The sequence below is a fragment of the Dromiciops gliroides genome, chromosome 5 (assembly GCF_019393635.1).
Source record: "Dromiciops gliroides isolate mDroGli1 chromosome 5, mDroGli1.pri, whole genome shotgun sequence".
NCBI lineage: Eukaryota > Metazoa > Chordata > Mammalia > Microbiotheria > Microbiotheriidae > Dromiciops > Dromiciops gliroides.
This window is the reverse complement of record NC_057865.1, coordinates 296,706,666-296,730,315: the sequence shown is the minus strand read 5'-3', so window position 1 is coordinate 296,730,315 and position 23,650 is coordinate 296,706,666. Positions and strand designations below refer to the sequence as shown.

Below are 23,650 nucleotides of genomic sequence, written 5' to 3'. Positions count from 1 at the left end.
AGTGCAGGTCTAAGCTCCTTAGACTTTAGTTGGTGTTCCCATGAGGTGGGCTTCAGGGAACTGGCCACCTGTAGTGAAGGAGGCAGATGATACTTGGCCAGGGCATCAGCAAACACCAGGTCTCTGGCCCCTCATGCCATCCATGGCAGAGGTCTGCCATGCCTTTGGGAAGCTTAGAATCAGCTCCACTCCTGAGGGAGGCGCCAGATTGGGGTTTTGGCCAAGGATGTGAACTCGAGGTACTTAGATCGCTTGGAAAGTGCTGGGGGAAATGTCATCGTCATTCATTTAATGCAGCAAATCCTTCCTGAGTGCAGAATGCTGTACTGGGTGCTGGGGGAGAGCCAGAGATTATATAAATAAGGAACAGAGGGGGAGAGGACATCCACAAAGAACTGTAAAGCAGAATTGAGGCTTTCTTGACACTGAATTGAATAGAGCCACAGTTTACTGGACACACTGAGTTCATGGGGGGAAAGTCATTCTTATTTCCATAAATTCCCAGGGCAGACCCTGTTTGTCTGAATTGCTCCCTTCAGGGCTTTACACAGCTAGACACTCACTCTTAGTATTAGGAAAACTTGCATTAGAATCCTGCCTCAGACCCTGAAAGTGCTGTAATCCCGAACAAATCATTTAACCTCTGTCAGCCTCAGTTTCCTCATTTGTAAAGTGGGAACAATAGCACCTCCCTGGAAGGATCAAATGAGGTAACTGATAGGTTTGCAAGCCTTAAAGAACCGTATAAACGCTAGACTATTACCGTGTGCCACAGGCATGCTTCATAAATGCATTGGTCATAAGTTGGACTTTTGGTAGATCGGCTAACAAATAATAAAATTGTTTGACTTTTCCCGTCATCCCCTTGTGCCTTAAGCACGACTTCAGTAGTCTGAAGGAATTTAGCCATTTTGTATTAATTAGTCATTTAACAAAAATAGCCACTTTCCCGCCCTACCCTGACTACATTTTGAACCCCCAGAATATAGGGCTCAGTGTGTTTGCCTTGCAGGTTGAAGCTGTCTCTGATAAATGGGAAGATGACAGCAAAAATTACTGTGAACTTCCAGATTCCAGTACCAAGGTTTTGATTGGCTGTATCACTTCTCTTGTGGAGGATGCTGGCTACATCAATCAGACGACCTACTTCTCCATGCAGGATGTTTGTGAAGGTATGGTTTGTATTTTTTTTAAGGTGGTTAGAAGCATCAATTACGAGATTCAAACGGGGGCATTCAGGAATGGCATTCATGCTGTCAGACAAAGCAAAACAAAAAATTCATAACATAAAGCGATAAACAAGGAAACTATTAAGCTGAAAGGAAATATAGTCAGAAATCAGTATTCAGCTCCAAATGCCTTTGCATCTAAATTCATAAAGGAAAAAATAACTAATTGACACGAAGGCCTAGTAATACCAAGAAGCATGAATGTGTCTCTGTTTTAGACAAATCTAACAAAGACCAAAGGGAACATGTGGAATCAAGCAAAATTGCTGAAGGAACTAGAGCTAAGAGACTGATGGTGTCTTCTGAATCGGACTGCTCAAGAAGAATACGTATTTCTCAACACTGAATGGAACTTTTACAAAAATTGACCCTCTCTTGGGGCATAAAGAGAGAGCAAACAAATTTAAGGAGGAAGAAATAGTAAAGAAACCCTGTATAGACTACACAAAATAAAAGTGATAATCAGGCAGCACAAACACAAGACAGATCCATGTGGAGGCTCCACAGGGAAATCCTAAATGCCTACTGGGTCAAAGAACAATCACAGAAACAATTATGTAAAAGGAGATAGGAACGATGAACTGATGCACCTGAAGCAGTCCACGGGGAAAACCGTATCCTTATGTCTTCACAAAACAGAAAAGGAGAGTATTGATGAACTGAAAATGACTTTTAAAACATTTTTAAACAACAAATCTAAAATAAGCACAAAGGATGAGAGAAGAAATAAACTGGAAACGATAAAATTTAAACCTGATTCTTTGAAAAGACTAGTAAAATTGATAACCCTTCAGCCAAAATTATTTAAAAGGGGGCAGAAAATCAAATCAACAAAATAGTGAGGTGAAGCAGACACAAAACCAGAATCAAAAGAATTATCTGAGCCTACTGTGCATAGTTAGATGGTAACAAGTGAGAACCCAGAAGAAAAAGAGGAATGCCTTCCAAACTGGCAATACCCAAACTAACAGAAACCCACACAGAGATCTTAAGTAAACTCCAAATGGACAGGGGATGGGTTTGCTGGAGCCAATTCCACCCTGACCAGCTTCTCTCAAGCAAGCCCCGTGTTCTACTGAGGTTGGGAGTGTTCTCATTGTAATCTCCCAGTCCTGGCCTCTCTGTTACAGAGATACCAGCCTTCCCACCATGTATTTTGGTAAAAAAAAAATAAATAAATATCATTCCTGTAGACATTTTAAAGGAATTGACTACAAAGCATTCTGGGGACACGTACCAGTGGGGTCAATAACAAATAATAAAAAGTTAGCTGGATACCGTAAAAGCACATGTCCATAAACACATTACTATATTGAAATATCCTTCCATGAGAGAGATTTATGTCATGTCAATTTATTTAGTGGAGATAGAATGTCCAGTAGATTTTTTTAAATGTCAGGATTCAGTCCTTATAATAAGCCACTTATATTAGTGTGTGGAAATTTATTTTGATTTGGGGACCCTACCTTTAGACTGAGATTAGAAAGCCTTAGGGGTCTCTCCCCCTCCTTCTCAGCTTCAGCTGAGCGGAAAAAGCCCCATGGCCTATACAAGACACCAGGTCAGACAGCTGGGTGAAAAAGAGCCCCAGCTCCCTCCGACCTGAGCGGAGCTATCTGAAAGATAGCCTGTGCTGAGGCACGTGAGGTGGGAGTGCAACCCCCCCCTCCCCAACCAGCTGCAGCTCTGGTTGTCGGATTAGCTTGGTCTGTGGGGGCGAAGGAAGCCCCGAGATTTGAGTGGAGAGAAGGAAAGGTGTATATATAGACCTGGGAGTTAGCAAAGAAAAAAAAAAAGGCTGGCGGACAAGAGGAGGAGAGGGACGGACTAGATAGGAGGACGGACTAGGAGAGGAGGCTGACTAGAGGGGAGCGAGGACAAGGACGGAGGAAAGTTCGGTTGGGCAAAGGAGAGACAGGGCTGACAAGGTTATAGGCCTTAATACAAACCAGGGAAAGTGTAACGTGCCCTGAGGCCGGAGGCGGCTAAGGCTTTATTGTATTCAAGAAGTTCCAGGCGCTGAGAAAGACACGAAGTGGAAAGAGACTGCAGGAAAGTAGTCAGGTTGGACACTTTATTTCCCTGTATTCCTAATTTGAAATAGCATCTCATAAATAAACTCTGCTTTGATTATTTAGTTAAGCAGCTTCTTAATATTTTGCTTATCAATTTAGGAGTGGAGCAGTGTGGTGGAACTTTATAAACGGCCCACATTAAATTAACGAAGTCAGATAGCCAAATAGTCATAAGTCCCCAGTTTAGTCATCCATAGTTTAGCCCCCAAAATTAGCCCTAGTCGTTAAAAATATTTTACAAGTGGCATTTTTATTTCTCATTGAGAACATAATTGTAGAGGACGTGATGTCTGGGGTCGTTGCCATGATTTAAGTCTTTAGAAAATCAGTTGAAATAATTTTTATTATTTCAGGTTTTTTCTTGGGATAAGAGAGAAGCATTTCTGACTTGGCCTTGAAAATTTATGGGTGGGGGTGGATGGGGTGAATTCTATTCTTTTTGTTAAGACATTTTGCCTTGATTTAAAAATATACTGATTGGCTGAAATACATGAGTCCTAGAACTATACGGTATACTTCCCCTTTTGGTTTATGCTATAATTCAATATTGTCAGGCTATCTGGAAGTGATTTAAGTAGCTAAAATCAGTATCTTAGGTGTTACTGAAGAAAAAGTTACATTCTGTGTCTTTCACAGAATACATACGAGAAATTAATTATAAATATATTTTTTGAAAATGTAATGTTGGTTGTCTGCCCCCTCCCATTCCTCTAAGAAATACCTGCTGAGTTCTTTTTTTGTGTGATTTTTTTTTTTTTTTGCAGGGCAATGAGGGTTAAGTGACTTGCCCAGGGTCACACAGCTAGTAAGCGTTGAGTGTCTGAGGCCAGATTTGAACTCATGTCTTCTTGAATCCGGGGCTGGTGCTTTGTCCACTGCACCACCTAGCTGCCCCCCCCCCCCCCCCCCCCGCTGAGTTCTTTAAAGGCCAACTCAAATGCCACCCAAAATCCTTTTTTGGATTCCACCCCTGGGCTGCTCTCTTAGCCCCCCAAAAAGTGTTGATTTAGACCTCACCCAACCCTTTGTTTTGTACCTCTTGTGTGTATTTAGCGTCTTGCATTTTAATTTGTGTGTTTCTCATAGCCTCTCCCCACTCCTCGCCTAGTAGCTAACACGGTCTGCATTGGTCAGCGGGCTAGCATTTTAAAGTGTCTGCTGTGTATGAGGCTCTATGCTAAGGATACAAAGAAAGGCAAGCACATGACCCCTTGAGGTCTTATGGAGGAAATATACAGCCAGAGGCAAGGCTTGGAGGATTGGGAAAGGCTTCCTGCAGGAGGGGGGACTTGAGCCAAACTAAGTCATGAGGTGGTGATGGGGAGGGAGGGTGTACCCCGCATGGAAGAAAGCTTACGAACAGACCCAGAGCTGGAGTGTTCTGTGTGAGGAGCGGCCAGGAGGCCGGTGCGAGTGGTAGAAGGGCCTGGTTCGGAAGAGCTTTGAAGGCCACCACAGACAGCATTTTCTGTTTGCTCCTGCAGGCAAGAGAAAGCCCTAGGAGTTTGCCCTAGTCGGGCCTGCATTTTAGGAAATCCCTGTAACAGCTGAATGCTGGAGGGACTGAGGAGAGTCTTGGGGGGCAATCATCCAGGTGGCAGGTGATGAGGGTCTGCACCAGGTGGGGGCCTATTAGAGAGGTGGTGTAAAGGTCACCTCGATAGGCCTCGGCATTTCTTCAGCACTTGGCACCAGGGATACAAAAAGAGGTAAAGACATGGGGCAGAGACAGCTCGCAAACAGATCTATCCAGAGCAAGCTAAGTACAGGGTAAATAGGAAACACTTAGCAGGGGAGGGAGAACGAGGAGTCTAAGACGACGCCTGGGTTTGTGCACTTGTGTCGCCTTTTAAGCCCAGGCTTCCAGGGACCCTCCTAATGGACCCGAGCAGCCTGGTCAGAAAACTGAACAATTCAGGCTTCGTTGCTTGCAGTGTCAGTGGCTGGTCCGGAGTTTCAATGACACCATTTTACATGGAAAAGTCACTTTCAGTCGCAAATTAATTCTTGAGTCATATTTGACTTAATGTAGCAGCTAAGGAATACCCAGAGAACTTGATTAGCCCCTCCAAGCAGCAGTGAGCCATCTCCTAACCTAATCTGGCTTCTGACAATGCACCTGCCCCTCTTCTCACTTGCCAGCCCCTCTTCCGCCCTGCCACAGGGAGAGGGATTCCCAGTTTTTTCCAGCACTTTGCCTTGTATTTGTCCTATTGGTTTGTGTATGTGTGCCTTCCACCACCTTGGAATATGAGCCCCACGGAGAGAAGGAACCTCGATTTTCCACCCTTGTATCTATGTGTTGTCTTACACACACACAGTAGGCCCTTGGTGTTCAAGTGAGTTACTGCCCTTCTCATTTCCCCCCTCTCGATGACCCTGGTCCCTTAGCAGATAGGCTTCTAAATTTCATTTAGATTAAGGGTTACTGACCTTTTTTCTGTCGTCACAGTCAGCGTTTCTTAAGGCATTAGATGAAATAAATAGGATTATAAAGGAAACCAGTTGTATTAAAATACATTTTATCAAAATTGTAAAAAGCAAGTTGACAAAGCTCAGGTTAGGAATGCTTATTCTAGGTAGTATCTTCTCATTGTCAAGCCAGCGGATTTGGGTTAGCCACTTTAAGTGTGTCTCGATTATGGATAAATAAATGAAAATACAAAATGCTTACTATGTGCTCTAGTCCCTGCCCTCAAGGAGCTTACATTCTAATAGGGGAGGGTGAGCACAATACATGGGGAGCAGTGTTTTGTTCTGGAGAGGTGGGAGTCGGGCAGGGGCAGATGGTGGGTGGGATAGAAAGCCCCAGGCGTGGTCTGGTGCCTTGCCACTGGTGTCTGTGACAGGTTGGCTCGCACAGACTGCATGGTCACCGATCAGGGAGGTTGGGCCTGAGGGCAGGACTTCCAGGGTTGAGCATATCTCCTTCTCCAGGGGGTCTGAAAGCCTGTCACAGAGGTTCGGCTCTCGGGCTCTGTGGAAGGCCTGGCCCAGCTGGGGAGGAGCAGGTCAGCAGCAGCAGGGAGCAGATAAAGAGATGGTGGGGTGGGGGACTGAGTGGGAAGTAAAGCTGAACCCTCGGTTCTGGATCTAAAAGCCAGCACCTGAGGGTAGATAGACCCCCTCCTGGTTCTATTCCCGCCTGCCTTTCTGCCCAGGAGTCTTGTCTGCTTGAGGGTCAATTTGTTCTTCTCCTGTCCATGAGAATCTCTCTTGGGGCCGCTGTGTGCCTCAGCCAGCATGGTCTACTTATTTTCGGGGAAGTGTCAAGGGTCTCACCCATGGGAAAATCCCTCTCTCAGCCATGGCTTATTTCACTTGTGGTTGGTATGATACGACTTCTCAGCCTGTTCCCAACCTCTTCTGAAGCCAGCTTCTTGTTCCTGAGGTCCTAGGGGAGCATATCTAGGGGGCCTGACCTGAGCTAGCGCTTCTCCCCGTACCATGCAGTGACTTCCTTGGTTGGGATGGTCTTCCCTCTAGTGGCCACTCTCCCAGCTTCCTCTGGCACTTCCCTCGGCCCACGCTACTGAAGGTATGGCTATGGTTGTGCTCTGTGCCCAGGCAACAATGGTTACTTTGTTGTTCCCTTACCTCCCTACCCATCGTCAGGCCAGGGCATCCTTGCTCAAGCCCCTTCCCAAGGAATGATGCCAGGAGGATGAAGGGGAGCTAACCTTGGCACAGATCTCGGTGGAGTTGGGGCCGCAGAGGGAAGCACCTACCCCCGGGCCTGTTCCTTCTGTGTGAGTTCTGTTTGTTCTTCTGCAAGGATGCTCTGTTCAGGACTGGTTTTGTTCTTTTCTTCCTATACACGTTACCTGCACAAAGTAGGATTTTCATAAACGCCTATTGATTAATTGATGTGGGTCCCAAAATTCCACATTGCTTATTTGTGACGTGTTCTTGAGGCTTGTTGTGCTTCTGTCAGTCAGTCAGGGAACATTTATTAAGTGCCTGTTATGTGCCGGACACTGGACTAAGTGCCAGGGGATACAAAGAAAAGCAACAACATGATCCCTGCCCTCAAGGTACTCCCATTCTAACGAGGGAGACAATGTGCAAAAGACTGTACTCAGACTAGATGGAAGGACAGACTGGGAGGGCAGTCGCAAAGGAAGCTGGGGAGACGCAAGAAGAAAAGGTGAGGGGGGCGCAGGTGTAGGCCTCTGGCAAGGGGCCCTGCTGGAAGGAGAGTTTGTGGATATGAAGGAGAGTGAGGAGGACTTGAAAAGTGGATAGAAGAGAGGGTTTTCAGTTGGAGCTAGGAGGTAGCGGAGACCTGTGGGAGAGCCCAGCAGCATTGCCTCATTTTAGAATGTCTCCCAGGGCAGGTGTGTTTGAAGTGAAGCTGTTGTGTGACTCTTACCACTGCTGCAGGATCGGAGAGGTTGTTGCTGTAGTTGTAGCTCTGAGCCTTTCTCTATGTTTATCCTAGAACTTGAAGTGCCTGAATAAAAGAGAAAGGCAAATTAAAATGACTGAGCTGAAACTGGATCAATTCACACCCATGATACTGAATTGGTTCTGTTTCTGAAAGTCCTACTGCCTGGAGGTTGATTGGCAGCATTTACTCCTCTAGGAATTGGTAACACGTAGATCATTGTTTCCATTTCAGCCTTCATAAACTGTTAGAAAAAGATGCTTTTACCAAAGCTGAGCAACCCTTCTCTAACCTGCCCATGAGTGCCCATGATGGTGTATTCTGGAGAGGGAGCTTTGCTGCTAAAATAAGTTTCAGCTTCTGTAATACTAGTTGTTTTTCAAAGACTCATAGGGGGGCAGCTAGGTGGTGCAGTGGATAGAGCACCAGTCCTGGAGTCAGGAGGACCTGAGTTCAAATCCAGCCTCAGACACTTGACACTTACTAGCTGTGTGACCCTGGGCAGGTCACTTAACCCCAATTGCCTCACCAAAAAAGAAAAAGAAAGAATCGTAGGATTAGGGACTAGATTTGTAATTTCATTGCTTATAGGGAACTCCCAAATGAGGAAACCCCAGGAGCCAGTTTAGGTCAGCAGCTACTCTGCAGCTTAGATGAGACTTGTCCAGGGTCACATGACCAGTATGTGGCTAGCTCTTGGAGGTTGGTTCTCTGTCCGTTATAGTACATGGTTTCTGTTTAAAAATCAAGTTTCAAGAATATCTCCTCTGCTTCTCAGAACCTCCATATTAAGGACAAAGTGCCCGGGCTGGTGTCAACCCCTGGGATACTGGGCCCCTAGTCTGCTCTGACCAGCAGTTTCCACCAGCCCCGACAAGGCCCCTACAAACCCCAGCAGTTTCTAACCACCCCTTGTTGAGGACAGAGATAGTTTTGAGGCTGAGACCATGTTCTTTTAATTCCTTAATGGTGCTCCATTGCTACAGTTCAGCTGTTCCATGAACCCAAACAATAGGCCCTCCTGCTGTTTCCCACACCCACGTCCTTCTTGAGTAAGGCAGCATCTTGTCCTGCACTTCAGTTCCTTCCCCCAGGATGAGGGCCATCCTCACTCATTTGCTGACCACCTCCTAGTTGGTGTCTGAGTTCTTGTACACATCGCCACCAGCCACATTCACTCCTTCCCTCTTCTCATGGGTTCCACCCCTGGCTTTTTCTCCCATCATCCCCAGAGGCCTTCTAGCTCCGGAAGATACCGTGCAGGGGCCTCCTCTCCTCTCCTGCTCCCTGATTTTTTGTCTTCTCCTGTTAGTTCCTTGAAAGCATGGACTGTCTTTTTGCTCAGTTTGCATTCCCAGCACTTAATCAAGTGCCTGGTCTATAGTAAGTGCTCAGTGGATGTTTCTTGGCATATGGAGACTCCCCCTCCCAAGCAGGTCTTGTTTTCTGGGACCACAGAGACCTGACAGGTTGGGACTGAGGAGGCAGTTTGAGTAGCTCCTGTGGGCAGAGCCCTGTGCTCGATACTGGAAGAGATAGAAAGTGTACATGAGACATGTCTTGGCCTCATGTAGCTTAGAGGATACGTGAAGCATAGTTATCTGTGGTACGTCCATTATAGAGGAAGAAACACGTGTTTTCTTTCTCCCTCCATTGTAGGGCAGTCTCCTTCTCCATATAGTTAACCTTTTTATATGGTGTGTGCTGAGAATCAGGAAACCTGTGGTCAGATTTTTGATCATGTGGCCTCAAGCAGATCCCTTAACCTTTGGCACTTCTGTTTGTAGTCTCTAAAACAAAGGAGCCAGTCTAATTAATCCTTGAGGTTCTTTCTGTCAGTGTTGTTTATTTGGGTCAAGATTCCTCCCTCTCCTTCTCTATGCCAATGACTTTGGAGGTGAGGGTCAGCCCACCTGCTTGGAAGATGTCTACACTTCACCTCTTTGCCAGACTGGGCCCACTGTATAATTCTGCTGTGCCTCCCTGGATATTTTTTCCAGTATTCTGGACACAAAAGCTTTATAAATACCTTTTATAAATTTCAAAGTGAATGTCATTTGTAAAAGAAACCATTTTATAGTAATAGAATTTGAAAATATATGTATTTTTGTGACTTCTAGGTTTTGAGCCTTGTAAGGGTGATTGGGTACAAGCTGAATATTTCATTAAGCCAGCAACGTGGAACAGTGAGGCAATTTCTGTGAAGCCACTAAGATATAAACGAGTAGATCAGGTAAGGACACAGTCTGTACCTTCCATGAGCTGACACTCTTCTGCTTAGAACTGGATGGTCTCTGAGCTTCCGTTCAATTATGAGACTCTTTCAAGTTAGGAGGAAGCAGAATTTAGTTCAATATGTTATATTGGTCAGAGAGTAACACCTTCCGAACCATATCTCTTGTCATAGGCGCTTAGGGTAGTTTTAGAGGTGAATCCTGAAACTGAACAGGCATTCAGAATAGAGGCCTTAGAGATTCCTTCAAATACTGTGAATTCGATGATACTTCTAGTCTAATTTCCTAAGACCCAGTTCTTCCCATTCAGGTTTCTCTGGCACCCTTTGAAAGACATGAGCAGGGGGCAGCTAGGCAGCACAGTGGATAAAGCACCAGCCCTGAATTCAGGAGGACCTGAGTTCAAATCCAGACTCACACACTTGAAAGTAGCTGTTGTGACCCTGGGCAAGTCACTTTAACCCTCATGGCCCTGCCCAAAACAAACAAACAAACCAAAAAACAAAAACAACAACAAAAAAGATCCTTCTTTAAAAAAAGAAAGAAATGAGCAAATGAACATTTAAATAGTTGGCCGTGTTTTCTTACTAGTGTTTGGTGTGGTTTTTCTTTCCATTCTAATACTTGCAGGTTTGCATTTCCAGTCTCTGTGGAAGAAATGGGGTCATCGATGACAGTATCTTTTTCACTTTGGATTCCCTGAGGCTTCCTGAAGGATATAAACCTCGGAAATCTGACCTGGTGAATGTGGTGGTGGTGGAGAGTAACCAGTCGTGCTACATTTGGCGTGCACTGTGTATGGCTCCTGTGGAAAGGTGAGGGTGAGCAGCGGGTGCTGTTTCTGCCTGCTGGGCTTCCTGCTCATTGGGAGCAGGAGGGGAGACACAGAGTCCCTGTCCTCTGGGAGCTTCCATAGTATGGGGAAATGGAATAGCCATACAGGTAAAAGAAGGAGGAGTCTCTCCAAGGGGGTCAAGAAAGGGTTTCTGTACCGGGTAGTACTTGAGGGGTTTTGAAGGGGGCTGTGGATTCCAGGAAGAAAGGAAGGAGGACATCCATTGCACATGAGACCGATGTCCTGTGCAGAAGGTAGTGAGGAGCCAGAGTGTCTCGTCAAGAGAACAGCTGGCATGCAGTGTTGAGGAGAGTCAGAAGAGATGTGAGGTCAGTCTGTTAAGGACCGTGCTAAACAGAGTTTCTGTTTTATCCTGGGGGCCCTAGAGAGCCAAGGAGTGACATAGATCTGTTCTTGAGGAATTTCCATTGGCGGCTAGGTAGGGCATGGGTTGGAGAGAGAGGAGAAGAGATGGGTTGGAGATTACTTCAGAAGCTCCTGAAGTAGCCTGCAGAATGATGTGGTGGACCAGTGTGACAGGTGAGGGGCATCGATGGAGGAGTCAATTTGGAATGTCTCTAGATGGAGGCACTGCTCAGAGCTTAGGCGTTTCAATCTTGAATGTGCCAGCCCTTCCTTACTTCCCTGCAGTTTTGTCTCAAGTGAGTGCAGGAAAGTACAGAAGCAAGATTGGTTTGGGAGGGAGGTAGCATGAGTGTTGGGTAAAAGACTTGGATAATCTTGAAATTTTCTTTTCTTCACTTTTAAAAAGAGAAAAGCATTTAGCCTTTTGTGGGAAGTGTTTTCATGTCATTTTGCTCTTCAGAATACATTCAATGGGTAAGCTTATGTAACCTCATGGCTTTCTGAGGTATTGCTAGTAAATGACATTGAAGTTACATTGTGTTTTCAGGATGTGCAGTCCCTTTGAAGTCCCTCTGCCCTTCATTTTCCAAGGCTCTTGTGTTCCTAAGACTCTCTGACAGAGCCTAATTCTCTCAAAATAGTGAAAATGGTGATGGGGACTTGTGTTTTTATTTGGATAGGTGAGCATTGAGATTCCTTTTTAAAGCCTTGTCATCTGACAATCCTGGAAGAGTTTGTGTAAATTGGAGAACTAAATTGAAGAGAGTGGTCCGATAGGATTGAGAGGGGAGGGGTGTGTGTGTGTGTGTGTGTGTGTGTGTGTGTGTAGGGGAAGGTGAACACAAAACAAGTAAAATTTTTTTGGTGATTTCCTCAGAGAATCTCATATCATCAGTGAAGTTGGAGTTGATGAGTCATGTGGAACCGAACTCTTGAAAAACAAAGGAGGTCTTGAAGTTACAAAAATGACAAATTTTGGAACCCTGAAAGAAGGAGAAAGTAAAAATATGGTCATCTGGATAGAGTAAGTTTGCTATTTAAAATGTATGTATGCAGTGGATAGAGCACCGGCCCCGGATTCAGGAGGACCTGAGTTCAAATCTGGCCTCAGACACTTAACACTTACTAGCTGTGTGACCCTGGGCAAGTCACTTAACCCCAATTGCCCCGCAATAAATAAAATAAAATAAAATAAAATGTATGTATAGTATAAGAATTTCCCAGCAACTATTACCTATCATTTTACCATTACCTATCATTTAAATTTCTAATTACCAAATTCCATAATAATATTACTTACCTTACAATTGCTTCCTTTTGTATCTAAGAAAGGGCAAAGGCATTCTTCATCGAGCTTTCTTCAATAAGATGCTTAGTAGAGGTCAAGTCTCAGCTTACAGTGGTACTATGTATTTAGTGATAGAAATTTCCCTGTTTGCAATCCTGTGTTCAGAGCAAATTCTCTTTATTTTAGGAATAAAGGAAATGTGCCACAATACTTAGTCAGCTGCAGACTAGCTGGCTGGGAAAAATCTAAACAATTTCGATTTCAAATGCATGGTGCAGATCAAAGTTGCCCAGGCGTATCTCCTGTTCCTTCTGTACCTGTCAAAGCGAGTTGTTCAGGGGAGAAGAATAGTTCACTCTCTAGCTGTGATAAGGAGAGAACCTGCCAGTCATTGGATAGCACTTCTGTGGACTCCAGTGACCATTCTCCAGGTACAGACATCATCTTCTTATCATTTAACAGATCGTTGACTGTTCTTTGTTTATGGTTTTGTTGATTTTGTTTTGTTGTGTTTACCAGGTTTCTAACTAAGCACATTTCTCTAAGGCAAATATCACAGCACAGAATAGACCACAGGAGTCTGAATTCTCTTGCCCTTTTCTGACCTTCACCAGGGGAGGAAGCCATTTGGGATTCAGTCCCCTGGTCCTGAGATTGCTCAGACTTGCTTGATCCAACTTCTCAAAGGAAAATAGAAACAGCTCTTATATAAAGTATAGAATCTTGGAGATTTTGCTTGATCCTAGTTAAAATTCATTCCATACATGCAGGCAGACAGAAAGTTTCTTGTCAGTTATTTCCAAAATGTGAAGACAGAGACCTGGCCTATTCTAAGTTGTTATCCTGTTCTAATTCCTCTACATTGCCCCCTTTCTCTTATGAAGAATTGTACCTTAATTCTTTAATGAATGTAGTCTCTCTTTTTTTAAATGAATGTATTCTCTTTTTTTAATGAATGTATTCTCAATAGCATGTGGGGCACCCCTTTCAGCCGAACAAATCCTAAAAAGCTATGAACCTGTCTAGTCCTCATTTTGCACATGACCTCTCATGAATCCCCCCTACTGAGGGAAGTCTTCTTTCAAGTTTTTGAACCAAGCAGTTCAATGACTTATACCTTGAATAATACAGGTTTTTGGTAGCCTAGGCCTGTATTTCTCCAGTAAGGATATAAAGCCTACTATGAATGCCTTATGATGGTCCGATTTTAGATCAAGTCATTATGGCACCAGATGAACATACGTCTACAGGAACAAATGGAAAAAAAGATGATGATTCATTAGAGAATCTGGATACAGGATCTGAACATAGTGGACAAGTGCCAATCCCTCCGGGCAAAAAGACGTTCATCGTGATTGTATGTGATGCCAGGTAGGTAGTTAGAAATTGGAGTATTGGTGTGAAATTTTTTCATTTTGGTATATTTAGAAGGGGTTTTTTTCTCAATCATCTATCATGTAGCCTTCTCTGTGCTAGATGCTGGGTATACAAATATAAGGGATAGCAAGGTGGCACAAGGATAGAGCACCAGCCCTGGGATCAGGAAAACCCGAATTAAAATCCAGCCTCAGACATTTACTAACTCTGTGACCCTGGACAAGTCATTTAAACCCCATTTGCTTCAGTTTCATCATCTGTTAAAAAAAATGAGCTGGAGAAGGAAATGGCCAACCTCTCCAGCATCTTTGCCAAGAAAACTCCAAATGGGGTCATGGAGAGTCGGACACGACTAAAAATGACTCGGCAGCAACAACAACAGCACACAGACACAAAAGGAAGAGGGTCCCCACCCTCAAAAACATAACATTCAATAAGGTACATACACAGTGTGTACCCATAGAAGGCATGTATCCAGAATACAAACAAGGTGATTGACCAGAGAAGTCCCCCTCTTGAGAGCAGGGAGATCAAGAAAGTCTTGTGGCAGGTGGTGCTTGAGCTGAACTTGGAAGGAACACCGCACTCACGGTGAGGATGGGAAGCATGTTCTGGGTACAGGTAACAGCCCAGACAAAAGCAGAGATAAGCAAACATCCAGACATGGAGAGCATGACAAGGGAGGGGTGTTGGATCAAGTTGGAAAGGGAGGGTGGAGCTAGATCATGAATGGCCTTCACTGACCAGTAGGGAGGTATGTGTTTTGATCCTATAGGCAGTAGGGAGTCACTGGAGTTTGTTATTGAACAGGGAGGGGGGATATGGTCAGACCTGTGCTATGGACGCCTCATCCTGGATTCTGTCTGGAAGGGGGAGAAGTTTGAGGCTGGTAGAGCAGTTTAAGGAGACGATTGTAATTGTTCAGCAAAAGGGCCCGACCTGGAGTGTGAAGGGTGCTTGGGAGAACGGTACGGCAGGAACAGCTGCATGAGCAGACAGAAGAAAACAAGTTAGAACTGTTGTGGGTGTTGAAACAAGAAGTTCTGAGAGTGAGAAGAACCTGCATGACTAGAAGGATGGCAGAATGTCCACTAGGCAATTGGTGATGGGGGTCTAGAGCTCAGGAGAGTAGACAGAGGAAAAGAGAGTTGGGCAAGGCATGAGATGGGTCCTAGATTTGGGAAGAGCAAATTTCAAAAGATTTCCAGGAAGGACAGGTGGGATTACAGAACCTAAAATCTTATGTGGGAAGTGGGCCTAAGAGGAATGCTGAAATCTCTTTATCCAACCATGGTCCTAACTCTAGAGATAATGTAATGCATCAAAGCAAATGAGGTCACCAAGTGAGACAGGGCAGAGAGAAAAGAAAGGAGGGCCCTGGACAGGCTCATGGTACACTTAAATTTGGTGGCAGGGGTTAGATGTTGATCCAGCAGCAGGTATTGCAAACAATAGAGAGAGAAGGAAAACCAAGAGAGAGCAGTGTGAAGAAGACCCAGCGGGGAGAACATATCCAGGAGGAGAGTCAGCAGTGTTTGATGCTTCAGGGAGGCCAAGAAGGACTAGGGTTGAGAAGGGGCCATCATCTGGGACAGCTAAGAGATCGTTAGCAGCTTTGGAGAGAGGGAAGAAGCCAGACTACAAATAGTTAAAAGTGAGAGGAGAGGGGCAGCTAGGTGGTACAGTGGATAGAGTACCTGGAGTCAGGAGTACCTGAGTTCAAATCTGGCATCAGACACTTAACTAGCTGTGTGACTCTGGGCAAGTCACTTAACCCCAATTGCCTCACTTTAAAAAAAAAAAGTAAGAGGAGAATGGGGCAGCTAGGTGGTACAGTGGATAGAGCACTGGCCCTGGATTCAGGAGAACCTGAGTTCAAATTCGGCCTCAGACATTTAACAGTTACTAGCTGTGTGACCCAGGACAAGTCACTTAACCCCAATTACCTCACCCAAAAAAAGGGGGGAGAGGAGAGTAAACAAATCTAGACAGTGGAGAAGTGAGTGTGAGGAGAGCCAGTGGAGACAAGGAGAGGTAATGTGAAGGGGGGAGGGATACAGGAGAATAGCTTAAGGGGCTGGTTCAGTTTCGAAAGGGTGGGCAAGACTTGGGCATGTTTGCAGTCAGCAGAAAGAGACCCAGGAGGGGGGCAGAGATGGCGAGGAAGCACACAGGAGGGTTGCCCTTGTCAAGAAAGGTCACGTTTTTGTTAGACTTTCTGAGTAAAATAGAAAAGTATGGTGAGGTTTTGAGGTGTAGAGAAAGGAAGGAGAAGGGGAATGGCTTCTATCATCTCAGCGGTCTATTACGCGAAGTCTTCAGCTGAGGGACTGGTAAGTGGGACAGAAAATCCTGTGCAGAGGAAGAAAACGTTGGCCTTGCAGTGAGGACCCGGGTACAGATCAGAGATCTGTCTGATGCAGTGCGTGCCTTCAGCCTGGTTGTGTGATCCCCTTCCACTCCATTCAGCAGCATGTGAGAAGGAGGCGGTGGTGGGAGGGAGGAAAGACCAAGAATTATACGTAGTAAAATGCTGAACTGCTGGACTCCAGAATGGAGATGGGAAAAGGAAGAGGTCACGCTTGGGGAAGAGGGAATAATGGGAAGCTTCAGGTGGATAAAAAGAGTTCCTGCAGACTCTTGGACCTACTTCCCATGCACGGTTTTAGCTGCTGTGCGCCCACCTGTCCTTTTCCCAAATCCTTTGAAGTTTGCTCCTCCCAGATCCATGACCCACGTCATACTCTGCCCAGCACTCCTTTCCCCTATCCAAAGCTCCAAAGATACAGTGAATCCTTTCTGCCCACTTGAACAGCCAGTGTCTCCTCATGATCCGAACAGGTCTAACATGCCCGTTTCATCTCATCCCTCCTCTTACCTTCTAAAGAGGCAGGTAGTGATGAAGGCAGGTCGAGAATCTATTGATTGCTCTGGTTTTTGTTAAGCATAAGCTCCCCATCCCTGCTGTTACTGTGTTTCCGTGGCATGTGGGTGACTCGTGTTCCACACTCCTTGTTGTCTGTGGTTTGCTTCAACCACAGGGTCTTGTCTGTCATGGGCACCTTGGAGAGCTGAGGATTGCAACCTCAGAGCAGGCATTCTTGACGTTCTGTGTTGTTATTATACGTTGCTGTCCCACTCTCACTGCTGCTTTTTTGTTCTTTCAAATAAGCTGTACCCGTCCGTGATCACGAATCCCATGTTTCCAGGTCCCCCATGTGCTCCCTCTCCAGCCCAGGCCATCCCAGAACCTGGCCTGCTCCTTATTTAGTGTATGCATCAGAGCAGGGGTTGTCTCACTTCTCTGGCTTGTATCCCCAGCATTTATCACGATGTTTGACACACAGAACTCATTTAATATAGGATTTTTTGTTTATTTACTCACACCTGTGAGATTTAATAGGGAGCTCTTTGACACAGTGAATAGAGTGTGAGACCTGGAGTCAGGAAGACTTATCTTCCTGAGTTCAGATCTGGCCTTAGATACTAGCTGTGTAACCCTGGGCAAGTCACTTACCTCTGTTTGCCTGTTTCCTCATCTGTAAAATGAGACGGAGAGGGAAATAGCAAACCACTCTAGTATCTTTGCCAAGAAAACCCCAAGTGGGATCACCGAGAGTTGGACATGACTTGAACAACAAATGGGTTTTTAAAGAAATTTGTAAAATGTTAGGTTAATGTCCAAGAAATTGACTCCCCAAGTAGAAGGTGAGGGGGTGCGTGGTTGGGCAGTTGTTGGTCATCTAGAGGGATGGGTGGGCTACAAGCTCCGTGTGATAATGTGGCCAGAAGGGCCAGGGTTACCATGCCAGCATTAAGAGGCCTAATGAGGCACTTGTGCTGCTGCCCTCTGCTCTGGCCTGGCTGCATTTGGAGTCCTGGACACCCCATTTCATAAAGATGTTGGGAAGAGGAGCCAAAGCAGAATGACGACATGATTAAATGAATGGAAAGGGGGGGAGGGAGGACAGGCAGAGAAGACTCAAGGATGTCCGCTGAAGGTGGATCAGGCCTGTTCTGTTGAGCCCAAGAGAACAGAACAGGACCATTGGCGGGAAGTAGCAAAGAAGGAGTTGAGGCTCGATTCCCAGCACTGGAGGCTGCGCCCAAGGGGGGTGGCCTGCCTTGGGCAGAGCTCTCAACAGGGGCAGGATAGTCATTTGTCACTTGTATTACGGATGGGGTTGGACTGGGTACCTGCTTAAAGTCCCTTCCAACTCCAAAATACTGTGATTTTGGTGGGGGGACGAGGTAGAATGAGGTCATCTGTTTCAGGGTATAACCATGAACCTAGATTTCATTCTGCCACAGTAAGCATTCAGACTTACCAGTCATATGATACAATCCCCAAACAGAAGACCTTCGTTTCCTCGTTTATTCAGCAAGCATTTAATTACTGAGTAATAACTGCAGAGACAATCTGTATTTGAAATGTTTCACTTTAGGAGATGGATTAATTGCCACCTTGAATATCCTAGTTAATATGAAATAATAGAATTGAAAACGGAGAATGACCTTTCTTGTCATGCTTGCGTCTGCATTTGTATACACTCACTGAGCAGTAAGCAGACTGTGTGTCTTACTTTTTCAAGAAATCCTGGCCGCTGCATGGACCTCCTTTTGCTTTGTTTCTCCGACTTCGTTATCGGGCGTTACGTCGAAGTTAATGTACTGAGTGAAGAAGAATTGCTCATAGCTGTCACGGAGCCTTTTTCTTGGAAAAAGTCGAAAGCCACCCAAGTTCTGACGTCGCCTAAGACAACTGTGGTGGTGACAACGCAGAAAAGGTACTGGAACGAGTGTGTGCCGGGCATGTGCTGGTCTTTATTTGGGAAAGCCTTGCTGCTCACCTGCCCTCAGGTGGAGGGACCCGGGGACCTTGGTCTGTTCCCACTCAAACAGGGGCCATTGCAGGCCAAGGGATCATTTCCTCTGCGTGAGGTAGGCAGGCCTCACGGTGTTCTCTGGCTCACGTGACCATGAGCACCATGCTCTAATGGCCTGAGCTACACGTGACAAACTGTCAACCACGTGGCCACTTTCCCAATTATTCCCTTCCCTTAGGATCCTGTGGTGAATGAAGCCTTTTCTTCCAGCTGCCACCCCAGAGGAGGTCACTCTCCTCCTGAGCCCATTGTCCAGGAGGCCTGTGGCCAGGGAGCTCAGGCCCGAGGAGAGGTTGTGGCGCATGGCCAGCTGACATCCGATGTAGGAGGGTGTCCATGCCACAGGAGCCCCGTCCTCACTTTGTGAAAAACTGTTTTCTATCTTCCATTTGTTCCTGGCTTTTCGTTCTTATTTTACTAGGAGCAGGTGCTGGACTCAAAGCCACAAAACATAGTGTCAAATTTTGACTGAAATTCACTGGTTTCTGTCACTTTGAGCAAATCCTTGATCCTCTCTTAGTCTACGTTTACCCATCTGTAAAATGGGTTAGTTATGCTGCTGTAGCTGCCTGGCAAAATTGTGTTTGAAGAAAGTGCTTTGTAAACTTGAACTTACATAAATGTGAGATATTAGGGACATGGAAATCCCTATGCTCATTCATTATCTTTTTATTCTTTTAGCAGGAAATTAAGGTAAATCATGGCATTTCTAACAGAGTCGACCACTTTTACACGTTGTAGCGAAAATTCTGGAGGAATTTGGCTAAAATTGGGGGGAGGATATTATAAAGGAGTGAATTTCATTGAAAATAAAGACCCTTAACATAATGGGGATGTTTACTTACTGATTTTATGGACTTATTTTTAAGGAATCTAAGAAGACAGTTGCCAAGTTTCCTCCCACAATATCCCATACCAGATAGACTAAAAAGATGTGTGGAACAACAGCTAGATATATTAACTTTTCAACCACTGCTTGCGGAGGTAAGAACGATGAGAGCTGCTCTGTCTGTCTTGTTTCCCATCTCCCATGGCAGCCCTGTTGTCGGACAGTGCTTATCTTTGCTCCAGGGGCTGCACCGAACCTTTCTGCAGGCCCCTGGGGGGCCTTTGCTGCAAGCTGGACCTTTGGTCCCTTTAGGAACTGTCCACGCTCCCAGGCACGTTCTCCTTTTAAGAGAACATTCGAGTAGGGACGTCACAGGACGACAGCCTTTACAATTCAGCTCTTATGCTTATTTATAAGTGTGAGTTACCATGCCGTGTTCTTCACGCACTGCACGGCGCATTGCTTTGCTTTAGCGCTTACAACTTTTCCCAGTTTCTTCCCAGTGAAATGAAGAAGACTGGTGTCCTACTACATTAGCACAGCATGAAAGGTTGGGTGACGTTTTAAGTGATTACGATTATCTTGGTTGGATTTTGCATTCTGAATAGAGCCTCATGTAGGAGAAAATATGGAATGGCCAGTTTGGGAATCTGTTTTACTTGACCACTTAGGGTTAGTTACCCCTTCCACGTCTTAGGGGTGAGGGGGCTTAGTGCCCCCACAATCTGGAAATCCGTGTAAAATTTTTTGGCATTCCCTTCATTCCAGAGAAGAAGTCTCAATTTTTTCTTTTTTCTTTTTTTTATGGGGTGTTTACAGTATCTAGTGTAAAGTTTGGTTTGATATTATACAATAATGTACATATATTTTATGCATTTCCAAGTTCCAAAACTTTTTCTGTCATCTGCTGGCCTTTGCGTGTCGTCTGTGCCTTCCACAAAACCCCCCAAAATTCCCATTTAATTTCTTATGCCAACCCGAACCCCCGAAGGGGACAGTCATGATGTGGCAGGGAAACGGTATTGTTTTGCTTTGTTTATTGTAATGGGAGGGGGTCACCGAGTGGGGAAATGAGACTATGTAGAGGATCTGATTTCATCAGTGTAAGGAGTTTCCTCCACCAAAGCTGATGCCTGTCCCTCTGTGACTTTGGAGATAAGACCCAGCGTGTCTCCAGGACCTTCTTTGCTCAGGTCCCCCAGCATTCTCTCCACATACCTTGCTATCTCTGTAGCAATATAAGAATCTATTGGAGAAACATTTTTCTGGTCCTCTTTAACTTAAAATACTAAGAGTCCATTTATCAGACTTTAGACACCAACAGTGTTCCATCCTACAAAGTGACCAGAAACCCCAAAGAGTTGAGCACCAGTGGTCACCATGGAGAAAGAAAATAAGGTGAGATTTGATGTGTCTGTATACCAACAGCCCCATGTGGAAGCGCGAGAGACAGAGCTCATGCTGCTGCTGAACACCAGCACCAGAGAGGGGCAGGCGAGGGTCCCCCTGTGTTGGGGAGCAGGACAGGTGGGAGGCTGCCCCAGGCCTGTGCATCCCAGGGCCCCCAAGGGCATCACTGGTAGGATCCTAGGCTGTGCTTAGTACATGAGTTAGCCTTCAGTTTGGGAATTCCTTATTCCTTAGGATACTACTAGTCCTTTCTCTAATTCAACTCTTTGTTTCAGCTGCTGAATATGTCCAACTATAAAGATAAGTTTTCCACTCTGCTGTGGCTGGAGGAGATTCATGCTGAGCTAGAAATCAGAGAGTTCTATATGAGCGGAGTCATTTTGAAAAAGAATGGAAACTTATTGGTTTTGGAAGTGCCAGGATTAGCAGAGAGTCGCCCGTCGTTGTATGCAGGTGGGTGTTGGACTCAGGCCATCTCACTATACAGAGAAGGTCCAAAATCAGAGGAAGAAAAGACACTGAAAACGGATACATTCTTTTCTTTTTTATTTGCATAACATTTCCATTCCCTGATAGGATTTCCGTTACAGTATGCACTGGAGTACATTCATTCTAAAACAGTCTTCTCTCTGTGACTGGTGAACACCGGGCTCACAGGCTTCTGGAATCTCTGACTCCTTCTTTGCCATCTTCCAGGACATTATATTGATGACCCTGCATTGGTCTCTGTTCCTTCCATTCTTTCCCTTGCTTAGCCTCCCCCTCGGCTTCCTGGAGGGCCCACACACATTCTTGATTCTGACCAGACTCTACTCCCATCCCGTTCCCTGCTTTCCTGAACCCGTTTTCAGCCCTCCTTCTGGTCGTTTGGCCCCTGGTTCCTTCTGTTTCTCTCTCTCTTGCCTCTCTACCCCATCTTAACCTTGTTCATTAAGTCAGCACTGAGTCAATGCAAAGCACAGTCCTTGGTGTGGAGGAGACGTGGGCCTGGACTTGATGGGGCTGATGGTTTGGTGCAGGCTATACTGAACACCTCCAGATGACCCTCAGACCCAATGTCGTAGGATAAACTCATTAGAAGGTGGGGGAAATGAAGTGAGAAATAGGCTGGGCTGTCGGTGGGTCTGGACATGGAAGGGCAAGAGTAGGGGAGGACAGCTGGGGCCCAGGGAGCAGACTGAGCCTCTCCCCCCCAACTCTTCCCCCTGGGATATCTGGGCCATGACCTGCTTCTGTCCTTCCAATCTCACTGTCTGGAACACAGTAGGTGCTTCATTGGGGGTTTTGGAAGTGTACTGTTTAATGTTCATGTGTAGAAGTGAGTCTTGTTTTCTTAACCAGGAGACAAAGTGATTTTAAAAAGCCAGGACTACAACGAGCATGTGATCGAGTACATTGGCTACGTGACCGAGGTGAGTCACGGGAAACTTCGGGATGTGATGATCCGGGGAGCTGGCACCTCTCAGCACAACTGCGAAGTCCATGAGCTTTGAGGGCCCTCCCACCCCCACACTCTTACAGGCCCTCCAAACCCCCAGAGGGTTCACAGACAAGCAGTCTCTAAAGGGGCCTTCCTCCTGTACTGGTAGAGATGACCTGGCATGTGTCTTAATAATTCCACTTTTTAGATTCCAGCTCGTTCTGCCCTGATCCCTGACATGCATCATGTAGCGCTCTGTCCTAGTGGTGGCATGTCTTCAGTTAGAGGGTTGGGGTTTTACTTATGTTCTTCTATGAACCCAGGAAGACACTTGCCTTGGGTTCTTCTTCATCTACTTGGGAAGGCATCTGCCACAGGCTCTGTCTTCCCAGGCCTGTGAAGCTACAGAGATGAGGCGTGTGTGCGCGCGTGTGAGTGTGCATGTGTAACAAGTACTTGAGGGAGTCTGGGGCTCATCTTGGAAGCCTCTGGAGCCTGAGACGAATTGCTGCCTTCCTCCTTCCCCTTCCCTGTGAGCAGACACTGTAGCAACCTGCGGAGCCATGCTTAGGTCATAGGACTTAAGGCTGGGACCAACCTGGGACATGACCATAGTTGGAGGACTGGAGTCAGAAGACCCAAGTTGGACCCAGAGGAGCCATCCCACACCATCTGCTTTCCCATGTGTAAAGCACGAAGAGTCCACACTCTCTCTCACTCTGTCATAATGCAGACAAACGAGGGTGGTCATTCACAAGAAACTGACTGCACCTCATTCTGGGTCTCTGGCCGTTAAGCACCTGTTGTGTAGTCTAGGCCTGTCACCTCGGGAGAAGGAGGGGAAGATACAGCCTAGTCTTGAGCCTCATGAAGCTCCCAGTCTGGCACAGGGAAGGCGTTATTGAGGTGTGCACACTGCTACACACTGAATATACCAGAATGGAGTGTTTGGGTATTTATTAAATACCGTCTCTTGCCAGGCCCTGGGGCTCCAAGAACCATAAACAAAACAATCCTTGCTTTTGGGAGCTTGCATTCTAATGGGACAATAACCAGTGCCTGAGTTTAAATCTTAGAGCATAAAGGTGAAGTGCCAAAATGCAAGTGTACACAAAGTGCTTAAAAACAAGGTCGTTGTGGGGATCAGGAAAAGCTTCATGCCCAACGTGGTACTTGATGGGTTTTTACATGAAGAGGAAGGGCATTCCTAGCATGAGGCATGGCCTGGTGATACCATTTTATTGACCTTTTGGGGGCCTGGGACTCTTCTCTTGAGATCTCAGATACAAAGGAGAGTCTCTGACCAAATTCCTT

General features: G+C 45.8%; 1 protein-coding gene across 1 annotated transcript in view; it reads left to right on the top strand.

The window, feature by feature from the left end:
• Positions 1-23,650, top strand: part of MOV10L1 (Mov10 like RISC complex RNA helicase 1) — a 59,195-nt gene that overhangs the window by 517 nt on the left and 35,028 nt on the right. Inside the window, 10 exon segments of the mRNA XM_043967737.1 lie at positions 1,013-1,172; positions 9,812-9,924; positions 10,556-10,746; positions 12,022-12,150; positions 12,601-12,845; positions 13,647-13,785; positions 18,384-18,578; positions 19,547-19,661; positions 21,192-21,369; positions 22,258-22,328. Coding sequence (XP_043823672.1) covers positions 1,013-1,172; positions 9,812-9,924; positions 10,556-10,746; positions 12,022-12,150; positions 12,601-12,845; positions 13,647-13,785; positions 18,384-18,578; positions 19,547-19,661; positions 21,192-21,369; positions 22,258-22,328 — 1,536 coding nt within the window.